Source organism: Schistocerca gregaria, chromosome 2 (genome assembly GCF_023897955.1).
Source record: "Schistocerca gregaria isolate iqSchGreg1 chromosome 2, iqSchGreg1.2, whole genome shotgun sequence".
NCBI lineage: Eukaryota > Metazoa > Arthropoda > Insecta > Orthoptera > Acrididae > Schistocerca > Schistocerca gregaria.
The window spans coordinates 923,461,160-923,474,649 of NC_064921.1; the positions used below are offsets into that span (position 1 = coordinate 923,461,160).

At 40.2% G+C, this 13,490-nt stretch overlaps 1 protein-coding gene across 1 annotated transcript in view; it reads right to left on the reverse strand.

The window, feature by feature from the left end:
- The window catches only part of LOC126336055 (glutamate receptor ionotropic, kainate 2-like), a 92,415-nt gene that overhangs the window by 59,260 nt on the left and 19,665 nt on the right, over nucleotides 1–13,490 (reverse strand). The window contains exon 3 of the mRNA XM_049999535.1: nucleotides 1,162–1,372. Coding sequence (XP_049855492.1) covers nucleotides 1,162–1,372 — 211 coding nt within the window. The remainder of the gene's footprint in view (nucleotides 1–1,161; nucleotides 1,373–13,490) is intronic.

Here is a 13,490-nt window from a genome sequence, read left to right on the forward strand (position 1 = left end):
AGTAGTCGAATGGTCAAATGAACTACATTTCTTTTTACATCAACTGCCTGTGAGGGTACACCGACATCCAAGTTAACGGCTGCTAGAAACATGCTACTTGATGCTCTTTTGTCAAAAACAGATATTTTGAGCCCAAGGCTGGGTACAAAATGGAGGTTGACTCTTACACAGAAGACAACAGCAACGAGCCACTTTTTACAATGCTATTTATTTACTTTAAATAGCGCCGTTACCGGTTTCGAACCGACAGGTTCATCTTCAGATAACTAGTTCACGTTGTATATTAGTTTCCATCTTTTGCCTTTGAGTGGTAGTGCCCTAAAACCAAAACATGATGTGCGACATTATCTTTTTAACTCTAATTGTGCCTCACAACGACTTTAAGTGATGTAAACAAATTGCCACTCTTATAGGCCAGTGGGGGCAGACTTTGCTAGTGGGGACATTCACCTGATCTTTCTTGGGACCAGTGTTAGTAATCAGCTGTGGAACACATGAAAGTTATTGCCGACCAACAGTATTCCTAAATCCTTGATGACTTTTTTGGGTGCGATGACATCTTCCAAAAGACCGGAATGATACTACACTGGTTGGAGAAGAATTATAGTGAACTAACGTTGAAGTATAGGCTACCATACTCGCCTGATCTGAACCCGATAGTACAAATCTGTGAGGCTGTCTGGCACCACGCCCGTCCCCAGAAAACACCGTCCTGTAATTTATGGGAATTGTGTTTCCTGTGCGTGTAGATCGGGAGGGATGTACCTCAGGAAACCTACCAAAGACCAGGCCATGCTGAATTGCTGTTGTATTGGGACTCAACCGTGTATCAAAACGCTAAACACCGTCCTGTAATTTATGGGAATTGTGTTTCCTGTGCTTGTAGATCTGGAGGGATGTACCTCAGGAAACCTACCAAAGACTAGGCCACGCGGAATTGCTGTTTTATTGGGACTCAACCGTGTATCAAAACACTATTAAGGTAGTGGTCTTAATTATTTATCTCATCTGAGTAATTAATTTATACAAACATTATAAACAAAGCCAACAGTGCACTAGGAGCTACATCTATTGTAGCCTGAACTGCAGCACATCAAAGCATAGTTCTGGTGACAAATACTCTCTACACAGTGCTAGAAATGGTATAATCCTTGTTGCTACCGAGGTATGGTGAGCACGGAGGAGAGTCCGCTGCCGTAGCTGGCGGTGACGAGCAGGTAGGCGATCAGCAGCCAGGACAGCACGTGGCGCGTGGGGCCCACGACACGCGTGTGGCGCCGCTCCACGTCCGGTGTCTGCAGCACCAGCAGGCCCAAAGAGCGGAAGAAGCAGTCCTCCACCGTGGCGTATCGCCCGACTGCCCGCCCATCCTCTGTAACAAGCAGCTACACTAGCATGACATGTAGACGTCTAGATGATGGCAGACACCACCAGCTTACATAGCGCCGCTGACCGCTTTTGTTCCTGATTTACAGATTCCTTTCTTTTAACTCCAAGTTATAATTTTATCGATAGTATTAAAAGGATATTCCTAAACAGAGTTAGGGAATGGAGAAATGGTGATCACATGTAGCTTCTCTGCAGGACCAAGTATAGAGTACTGGGCTGAACGACAAGCAAAATATGGCTTCAGGACGCGAATGTAAGACAGGACACGCAGTCTTGGCCCCGGGCACGCATAATGCGTGAGTGAGGTCAACAGACATAAATAGAATCCGCGCTATCCTCATATCACTGGTCTACTGACGTATCTGATGATAACAACTTGTTCAAATATTTTGCACGTTACCAACGTCAACCCGGACAATCATAGTAAAAAATTGTCATTCCTAATACATGAGAAATTATCATACAGTTTCAATTGTTAACAGTGAAGAATAAAGCTCTGACGAATAAATTTGGTGTTAATCTCTTGCTACCACAGTTATGCGCTAACGCGACACATTTTTCTCAGCGACGGACGGCACAAACATTTACTGTAGAAGTCTTCAGTTCAGGGGACGATCCACCTCGAGAAACATCCTCGTTGACATTCTGTAAATGCCTGCCGCACAAAAGTTTATTCTTCCAAGAAGAAAGGCAGAACTCACGGAGTACCAAGTCGGGAGGATATGAGGAGGAACAAAATTTGATGTGCCAAAGAAGCGGCATATGTGACAGTGCCGGGGCGCAGAAAGAGCTGCCAGCCTATTGTGGAGTACCGACAGCCCGGTGGATACCTTACCGTAACGCTTCGTCTTGATGGTCTTCCATGACCATGAAGTGAAATGCGGTAGTACGCTCATGTGACGGTTAGTCCCTTACGATTATTCTCCTGCAAACAACGCCGAAAATATGAGAGCTATTCGTAAAGTAAGGTCCGATCGGGAGCGAAGTGGAAACCGCACTGAATATCGGATGATCGGTGGCGAAATGAAAGCCACAGTGAAAATCTGATGAAGTCTTTCGCAGATGCGTTGGGCAATGTCTCCAGTATGCCCGCCGTTCGCATCACGTTGTTATTTTCAGTTATGAGCTCGCAGTGAGTACGTAAAGATGCCTGAAGAATAGCGTCTCCCGCGAAATATGAGCGCCTGGTAAGAGAGTTCGCTTGATCTGATGCAGCACACATAACATAACTATCATGTATTTCCTTCTTCATGACAGTTCTCTTCACGAAAATGCTTAGGCGCACCCTCCAGGGGAAATACAGCTAGTATTTGTCTTCCTCTGAGTTTCATCTCTGCTCTCATGAACCGCTGGCTATGCAGAAAACATTTTGGTACAACAACGAGTGGCAGACCAGCCTAGAGAAGTTTCAGAAAGCCCAGCCGATTGCCTTCTGTGACGAGTCTATAGGAAAGTTAGTACAACATTACGACAGATGTCCAGTTGGAGAGGCGACTATGTAGAGAGGTAACTGGAAGGTGTACTAAGTGCTGCAAATAAACCTTTTTTTCATATTTACAGTGTTTCCACTTCGCGATCGAATAACCCTCGTGCATTCAGGGTTGTATATGCAACCAACTTTCCGCCTAAAGCTTCTAATGGCATAGTGCTGCACTACGTTCGTTAGGCTATCAGCATCACGCGGACACAGATTAGTTAAAGAAAAAGCACACGACTATTTCCCACGAAGAAAACATGGCACTCCTGGAATATGGCAGGAATTTCAAATCAGATCAGCTGTTAAATACATATTAATACCTAAATGTCCTGATACACTGCTACTGTGTGCCGAACTGGGACTCGAATACCGACCTTTACCTTTCATAGTTAATACCCATTCCTAATGCACTGTTATTGTTATTTTAGAATAAAAATTATCTAGGCAGCTGTTACTACAAGTTTTGGTACCTCCGTACTATTTTAAAGATATTATCGTCAATGACGTGTATAGTAGAGGTGTAATTTAATCCCTTGGTGTTCATTTTTCTCCATCTTTACGAAGATGTAGACGACGCCACAGAAAATCAGTACACGTGGAAAAGTGGGAAGAAACAAACACTATTGTAGCGAATCCCGCCATTTATCATCATCCGCCATTACCTGAGTCTAATAACTGTTGTTTAATACTTGAAATAATTTCATTGAGTAAGAAGAGTGAACGCTCTGGGTATTATCAAATGTCTTGCTCGAAGCAAAGAATAAATAACAGAAAGCCACTAAGACTCTAATTCTGTATCTTATGCGATTATTATTAATCACATAGATTTTCATGTTCCCAGAATATTATTCACAGAGGACAAAAATAAAAATTTAATGGCGACCTCTCACCCATATATAAGGCGCGACGAGTTTAGTTATTAAAATACTAAATGTACGACTCGGTAGGCAAGGGAAAAATAATTCAGTATACTCCAGAAATGTAAATATACTGCGAAGAGAGGAGATCATGCTACAAGTGCCGAAGCTGAGGCTTTGGAAATACCGCAGAAGTTTATCTGCAGTAATAGCGGCTGGTAATATTACTGTAACGGTTCATATTTTACGTGCAGCTGCTGTATATATTATTGATGGTACAACCGACAGGTTTTAATAATCGATTGGTCAGTCGATTGTTTCTTCATTCAGTCGTCTTTTTTTCAGTCGAATGACACAAGCGAATGAAACTAGAGTCAGCGGCCCTGTCAGCCATAGGAATGTTTTCACTTACCGTGTTTGAGTGGTTTCATTTAGTGTGAGATAACCGACTGAAGCAAGGTCGCCATCGGTTGCGGCCGTTATATTAATGTTTCCACTCATCGGGTTCGAGTGGTTTCACTCAATTTACACACTTTTTCAATCTTTTCGGATGTACATGAAGCATGACTAGGATTGAAAACTTTTGTAGGTACAAATAAGGTATCTTATTTCAAAGAAATGTGATTAAAAAGTAGATTTCTAAAACTAAAGTACATTCAAAATGTATGTACTTACGTATTTCGACCTGAAACTGCTGGTACTGGTATGCGACCGTTATTATTAGTATTACTGATAGATTTTAGAAAAGCAGTGTAGTCGCTAACAAACAGGTAGTAGTTTTTTGGTGCCTTTATACCAAATGAAATGCTTCGGGCTCTGCCGATCATCAGATTTCTATTTCATAGAAAAATTACTTTGGCATTTAGTTCGTTACTCATACAGCCACGAACGAAAAGGTATTACATATAATTTAAACTAGAAGAATGGGAATGTTCCTAAAATCTACTGTATTATGTACCTATTTACTTACTGGAATACGAATATTTGCACTTAATGGCATTCAATATGAATTTTTGTTTGTTTCAAAAATTTAATATCTGGTTCTGCACTGTAAATTTGTGTATATATAAATCAACAATCACTTTTGAACGTTTTCATAAGGTCGATTTTTTGGTTGTTTTTGTCGGTACACATTTTGTTATTGATTTTTAAGTAGTTTCCCGATAAGCTAGAGTCTTGAAACTTTCAACATGGCTCAGAACTGGATGATAGCGTAAGACTTACTCGCTTTCGAGTCTGGTGTGTGGAAGACAGTGTTTTTGTTTCACGATCTGTTGGTTTCTGTTTGTTCGGTACAAATTTTGCAATTGATTGTAAACTAACTTCCCGATATGCTAGACTTGAAACTTCCAATTTAGCCCAAAAATGGATGACAATGTAATATGAACTCGTTTTCTTTGCTGGTGTGTGACGGAGAGCAGGTACTTGGTGTACCACTGCTAATTTCCCTGTCTTCTCTTTCCAGTTGCGAAAGTATCGCACTTAAGAACGATTGCTTCTAAGCTTTCTAGTCAGTTCTATTCTCTCTAGATTTTACATTCGCTGTCTTCTCGCGAGGATGACTCATTTGAAGAGAAACTGAAATAAACTTAAAAGTTTACAGTCCCCAATTCGGATCTCCGGGAGTGGACTGCCAAGGGAGAGGTGACCATGAGGAAAAGATTGAATAATCAGCGAATTAACAACTTTCTACGAGTGGAGTGTCAGAAGCTTGAACGTGGTAGGGAAGTTAGAAAATCTGAATAGTGAATTGCAAAGGTACCATGCAGATATAGTTAGGGCCAATGAAATGAAATGGAAAGAAAACAAGGATTTCGGGTCAGATAAGTACAGGGTAATATCAACAGTAGCAGAAAATCGTATAACTGGAGTAGGACTCGTTGTGAACAGGAAGGTACGGCAGAGAGTATGTAACTGTGAACAGTTCAGTGATACGGTTGTTTTTATCAGAACCGACGGAAACCCAATATCAACAACGATAGTTCAGGTATACAAGCCGACGCTGCAGGCTGAAGATGAATAGTTAGAGGAAGTATGTGATGATATTGAGCGGGTAACACAGTACGTAAAGGCTGATCAAAATCTAATGCTCACTGGGGACTGGAATGCAGGAGTAGGAGAAAGGTTTACAGGACAATATGGGCTTGGGGCAAGGAATGAGAGAGGAGAAAGACATATTCAGTTCTCTAATAAACTGCAGCTAGTAATAGCGAATACTCCGTTCAAGAATCAGATGTGGAGGAGATATACTTAGAAAAGGCCGGGTGATACGGGAAGATTTCAGTTAGATTACTTCATGGTCAGACAGAGATTCCGAAATCAGACACCTGACTGTAACGCATACTCAGAGCACATATACATGCAGATCACAATATAGTAGTGATGAAGAATAACCTGAAGGTTAAGACATTAATCAGGAAGAATCAGTACGCAAAGAAGTGGGATACAGAAGTCCTAAGGAATGTCGAGGTACGCTTGAAGTTCTCTAAGGCTGTAGATAAAACAATAGGGAATAGTTCAGTAGGCAATACAGTTGAAGAGGAATGGACATCTCTAAAAAGGACCACCAAACAAATTGGAAAGAAGAACATAGGTACAAAGAAGTTTGCTGCAAAAAAAACATCGGTAACAGAAGGAATACTTCAGCTGATGCATGAAAGGAGGAAGTAAAAAAAAATCTCCCAGGAAACTCACTGAAGAATTAAATAAATAGGAAGTGCCGCTGCATGAAAAGATTGAAGAAGTCGAAAGGAAAATGATTGTCGGAAGGACCATACAGGAAAGTTAAAATAACCTTTGCTAACATTAAAGCAACGGTTTTAACTTTAAGAGGGGAATAGCAATTCCACTGTTAAATGCAGAAGAGAGAGCGGATGGGTGGAAAGGATACATTTAAAACTTTTATAAGGAGTAAGAGTTATCTGATGTGATTCAAGAAGAAACATTAATCGATTTAGAAGGGATAGGGGATCAAGTTCTAGAATCAGAATTTAAAAGAGCTTTGGAGGACATACCATCTGACTTTCGGAAAAATATCGTCCACACAAGTCCGAAGACTACGAGAGCTGACAAGTGCGAGATTTACCGCACAATCAGCTAAACAGCTCATGTATCAAGGTTGGTGACAAAAATGATATACAGAAGAATTGAAGATGTACTAGATGACAATCAGTTTGGCTTTAGTAAAGGTAAAGCCACGAGAAAGGCAATTCTGGCGTTGCGGTTGATAATGGAAGCAAGACTAAAGAAGGAGGTAAGCTATCGGTAGACACAGGTAATGTACAGTTTGTACAAAAGCCAAGAGGGAATAATAAGAGTGGATGGCCAAGAACGAAGAGCTCCCATTGAAAACGATGTAAGACAGGATTGTGGTCTTTCGCCTCGAACGTTCAATATGTACATCGAAGAAGCAATGATGGAAATAAAAGAAAGGTTTGGGAATGGAACTAAAATTCATGGTGTTAAGATCTCAATGATACGATTCGCGGACGATAATGCTATCCTCAGCAAAAGAACAATTACATGATCTGCTGAATGGAATGAACAATATAATGAGGGCTGAATATGGACAGTGAGTAAATCGAAGAACATCTACATCGATACTCTGCAAATCATATTTTTGTGCCTGGCAGAGGATTCATCGAACCACCTTCACTATTCTCTATTATTCCAATCTCGTATAGCGCATGGAAATAATGAACACCTATATCTCTCCATATGAACTCTGATTTCCTTACTTTATCAAGGTGATCGTTCCGCCCTACGAAGGTCGGACTCAACCAAATATTTTCGCATTGGGAGAAAAAATTTGGTAACTGAAATTTCGTGAGAAGATACCGTCGCAAGAAAGACGGCTTTCTTTTAACGATTTCCAGCCCAAATCCTGTATCATTTCTGTGATAGTGTCTCCCATATTTCGCGATAATACAAAACGTGCTACCTTTCTTTGAACTTTTTCGATGTACTTCGTCAGTCCTATCTGGTAAGGATCCCACACCACGCAGCAGTATTCTAAAAAGAGGACGAACAAGCGTAGTGTAGGCAGTCTCCTTAGTAGGTCTGTTACATTTTCTAAGTGTCCTGCCAATAAAACGCAGCCTTTGGTTAGCTTTCCCCACAATATTTTCTGTGTGTTCTTTCCAATTTCAGTTATTCGTAATTGTAATACTTAGGTATATAGTTTAATTTACGGATTTTAGATTAGACTCATTTATCGTGTTACCGAAGTTTAACGAGTTCCTTTTAACACTCATGTGGATGTTCTCACACTTTTCGTTATTTAGGGTCAACTGTCACTTTTCGCACAAAAAAATTTTAAATTTGTGTAAAATCTTATGGGACTTAACTGCTAAGGTCACCAGTCCCTAAGCTTACACACTACTTAACCTAAATTATCCTAAGGACAAACACACACACCCCCATGCCCGAGGGAGGACTCGAACCTCCGCCGGGACCAGCAGCACAGTCCATGACTGCAGCACCCTAGACCGCTCGACTAATCCCGCGCGGCTTTTTCGCACCATTCAGATATTCTTTCTAAATAGTTTTACGTTTTGTTTTGACCTTCTGATGACTTTATTAGTCGATAAACGACAGCGTCATCCGCTTAGATAGTCTCCCAAATAGTTTATACAGATAAGGAACAGCAAAGGGCCTATAACACTACCTTGGCGAACGCCTGAAGTTACTTTTGTTTTACTCTATGACTTTCTGTCTGTTACTTTTGTTTTACTCGATGACTTTCTGTCAGTTACTACGAACTGTGACCTCTCTGACAGGAAATCGCAAATATTCCATAAGCACGCAGTTTCTCTACGAGCCGCTTGTGTGGTAAAGTGTGAAGAGCCTTCTGGAAATCCAGGAATACGGATTCGATCAGAAATCCCTTCTCAATGGCACTCAGCATGAAACGTCCCCTTAGAAAAATTAGTGAATTACTGTGTTGGTAAGCCTCTTACATTATTTGATTTTCAAAAAGCTGAGCAAAACTGAACGTACTCAGACATTTCGCTCTTTACCGATTCAGATCAACACAAAACTGACATACAATATTTTTTTTAGCGCAACGCAATCTGACTTTCAATAATCCCTTCAAAAGAATGGCCCTGACTAATATTAACCTATACCTTTCACAAATCACTTACCTCACAAAAATCTTCGTTACTCGTACTACTACAATACAACGAGCGCCAATACTGCCAGCTAAATAAAAGATTCTAACTACTGAAGTCACTAACTACTGATAGGCATAGTTCGCAAATGAAAGATTTTGATACAGAACAAACAATGTATTTACCTTAATAGTGTTCAAAAGTCATAATATACATATCAGTTCATGACATCCAGTCTTACAAATTTAGTGTCTCTTACCAGATCATCCACTTTTAAAACTCCGCCATCTCACTCCCCACATCCATCACTGCTGGCGGCTCACCTCCAACTGCGCAGCGTTAAGCTGTTAACATATAGCTGCCCAACACTCCAATGGCGAGTATTACAACAATGCCAACCAGCCACTGACTGCACACAGATTAGCCAGTGATTTTCATACAGAGCGCTACGTGGCGTTACCAATGTAAAAAACTTAAACAGCCTACTTACAAGCATTTCATGTGAACAAAGAGCTAGTTGTGTTTCACGGGAACGATGTTTTCTAAACCCATGTTGACTGTGTGTCAATATACAGTTTCCTTCGAGGTAATCCATAATGTTCGAACACAACATACGTTGTAAAATCCTTCTGCATATCGACGTTAACGATATGCGCCTGTAATTTAGAGGATTACTCCTACTACCTTTCTTGAATATTTGTGTGACCTGTGCAAATTTCCAGTCTGTGGGTACGGATCTTTCGTCAAGTGAGCGGTTTTATGTGATTGTTAAGTATGTAGCTAATGCATTAGCATACTCCGAAAGGAACCTGATTGGTATACAGTCTGGACCAAAAGCCTTGCTTTCATTAAGCGATTTGAGTTGTTTCACTTCTTTGAGGATATTTACTTCTACGTCACCCATGTTGGCAGCTGTTCTCGATTCGAATTCTGGAATACGAAAAGGAAGACGAAAGTAGTGAGAAATAGCAGGAATAAGAAGAGCGAGGAACTTCACATCAGGACTAATGGTCACGAAGTAGAAGAAGTTAACGAATTCTTCTACATAGGCAGTAAAAGAATCAGTGACGGACGGAATCAGGAAGACATCAAAAGCAGACTTGCAATGGCAAAAATGCCATCCTGGCCAAGAGACGTCTGCTAGCACCAAACACAGACGTTAAGATGAGGAAGAAATATTTGTGAATATACGTTTGAAGCACAGCAGTGTACGGTAGTGAAACGTGGACAGCTGTAAAACCCGAACAGAAGAGAATCAAAGCATCTGAGATGTGGTGCTAGAGACCAATGTAGAAAATTAGGTGGACTGAAAAGGTAAGGAATGAGGAGTTTCTGCACAGAATTGGACAGAATGATATGATATCTGTTAAGAGTTGAGAGAAAGACTTCCATGGAACTAGAGGAAGCTGTAGAGTGTAAAAATTGTAGAGGAAGACAGAGATTGGAATACATCCAGCAAATAATAGAGGACGTAGACTGCAAGAGCTTTCCTGAGGAGAAGAGGTGGCACAGGAGAGGAATTCGTGGCGGGCCGCATCAAACCATTTAAGGTGACCATCGCCCCCTTTTACGTGATTGTAACGATTTTTCTATCTCAGTCCCGCATGTTTTCGAAAGTAATTCGGGACAACTATTTGTTCCGGACTTAGCAAATATGAAACGATTTATCCTGAATCGTTTGTTCGTTTCAACTGTGTCGCTATGCTGTTACTGAAAGGATATTTTTTCCCAACTGCGTAATGCATGGAGCAGTAACCAAACAGCTTTTGTAGAACCTAGAGTGAACTACTGTAACACTTGAGTTGACTTGTTTTCATAAGACTATTGAAGAATACAGACATGCTGAAAAAAATTACAGCCGGCCGTTGTGGCCGAGCGGCTCTAAGTGCTTCAATCTGGAACCGCGAGACTGCTACGATCGCGCGGTTCCAGTCCTGCCTCGGGCATGTATGTGTGTGATGCCCTTAGGTTAGTTAGGGTTAAGTAGTTCTAAGTTCTAGGGGAATGATGACTTCAGATGTTAAGTCCCGTAGTGCTCAGAGCTATTTGAACCATTTGCCTACTCGCACTCCTTCATCGTAGACGGTACCAACAAACTATAACTTATGTCTTTTTGGTAACAGATTAAAGTGATAGTTTGCATGTCTACTTCAGACGTCTTGTGCAATATCAAAATTTTTTAATGTGTCCCGAATGTGGCCTTAGAACCTTACGTATATTTGAATATTATACCACAAAAATCGCTTTTCTACCTGTCCTCAAATCTGAAATATGTGATCAAAATTACAAAGAAAATATTGAAACTACCTTTATCATTCATACTTCTTTATGAAGACAATGAGAATCTGCCGACAATGGGCAGTCACCTACACCGCGGCCTGCCTCTATAGCCGGTCAACCGAATGTCTTAAATGTCAGTTGCCTTCTACTCTTTGAGCTATTCATTCTTTTTTTTTACTGCAAAGTAGTACTGCATCTGAATATGAACATCTCTACAATGCGCTTTCTCTAATCCTTGTTACTCTGTTGTGCTCCGCCTTCCTTATGCCTCATTACTCGGGTAACATTTTCCCCGACAGCCAACGTATCGTCTACAAACTGTTTGCGTCCGGGAAAATAATTCTATTTGTACCATATGTCCGGGGTTTTCAAAGTTTTTGTCTTAGGTTGGCAATTCAAGTGATGGCAGGCGTACCCCAGGGATGGGTCAGGTTAATTACTGACGTGTTAGTGGCACTTGGACCAATTTAATCCTCAACCGTAAATGAATCAGTTTAAAATTATGAAAAGAAAAATTACTCCAGTCAGTTCATAATTGACTGAACATGTTTACTGCTTATGTTAACTTTGGCATACCCTAAAGACACTCTTACTTAGGACCATCCCCCGACAATATAATGTAGCACTGCTTTAGTTCTGCTAAGTAAAGTATGGCAGGCCTGTTTCACTCAGAATGAGGAGTGGATATCCCGGTCAGTTGAAACAACGAAAAGCAGTTACTGTTAAAAGAATGAATACGTGGTTCAAAAGACAAAGAAACTACTGATTCTTGTCACAGTCAATACGCAAACAACAGCGATGTCGAATTCCTTTACATGCGATTGCTCCCACTGACTGTTTTCATTCGTAAAAAGTAAATGAATAATAATTCTACCGGCAGGTAAAATTACAACCGACTGAAAAGATTGTTTTAATTCGGTTGCTCTTCCACTACTAGTTTCATCCAAAAGAATGAATGAGTAGTCCGACCAACTAAACGGCATTTTTTTTCGGTTGCTCCCACAGACTCCTTTCACTCGAAACAGTGAATGAGTAGTTTAGCCGACTGAATCGATTCCTTCCACTCGGTTGTTTCCACAGACTAGTATCTCTCAAAAGAATGAATTACTACTTCAAGCAATATGTATAATTACAACCATATAAGTCGATGGTTTTCGTACGGTTGTTTCTATCACTAGCGTATACAAAGGCATTTCGAGTAGTTTGAGAGATTTGGCAGTTGTTAACTATCAGGGAGGGCATTGCTCTTATTCCATGTCGCTTGTATTTGCTTGTTTGTTGAAGCTGACCTGAACCGGTACGGCGTCTATTGCTTTGACACATACAGTTGAATTTTTATTACAGGTATTTAAAATACATTCGTGCATTTAATAAAAATGCTTATTTAGTATACCATTAGCGTTTCGGTTTAGTCACTGTAAACACCGTCAGTGATCCATAAAGAAACATATTTGTAATTTTGGATACTTCCAGTTCAAAAATGACTTCAGCTGAAAGCATACTGAAATGTGAAATTTTGATTACGCAATTGTGTTAGAATTCCGCTCACACCTAGAAGTCTCATCTGATGTATATTCTCGTTGTATTTTCGTGTTTGGCACTGATATAACGTCACGATGGCTTGCAGAAATTCTTATTTGTTGCCGTGAAGCTCAACAAACTAATGAACCAGTAGTGTTTACTTAAATGCTCCACGCTAAACGTATCTCTGAGTGTTTTTTTTTTTTTTTTTGTAGTCTGTCGAAACAGTTTACTGGTCCCTTATTTTCAGTTTATGTAAAAAATCCTGTTTTTATCTTTTGTTTCTCAAATATATTTGATTTAGAACAATATCCACTTATTTGAATATGCAAGTGTGATGATGAGGGGAAGTGTCGAAGATTGTGCATAGATGTGGACAGTGAATGGAAGCAAGCAACTTCTTGAATATAACACGAGATGCTCAAATTAGCCAGTTTCATATGTGAATGTCACCAGCTTTAAGACACACAATAATCACAAAGAGTAATTTCAACATAACCGACACTAGAGAACATAAAAGTTAAATTAGATAAAACGCACACAATTAACCACATTAATCTGTGTACTGCATGGTTGTAGATGCGTGCATATACTTCTGAGTATCTTTAAGCATGTGTCTCAATAGGACGAAACAATATTTAAGACATCTCTCATTTTTTGTTCCATCTCAGTTGGACATTTTTACTTATATTACATGTTGCGGTCACCCGTGGTCATATTCAGATCTAAAACAAAGTAAAATGAAATATGTACCATCTAATATTTTAAGAATAAGTTAAAAATAAAATAACTGTACATAAATGTAGACTTTAGCTAGACATTTGCTTCAGCAGCCCGTCTTGTATGCTTAGAGCA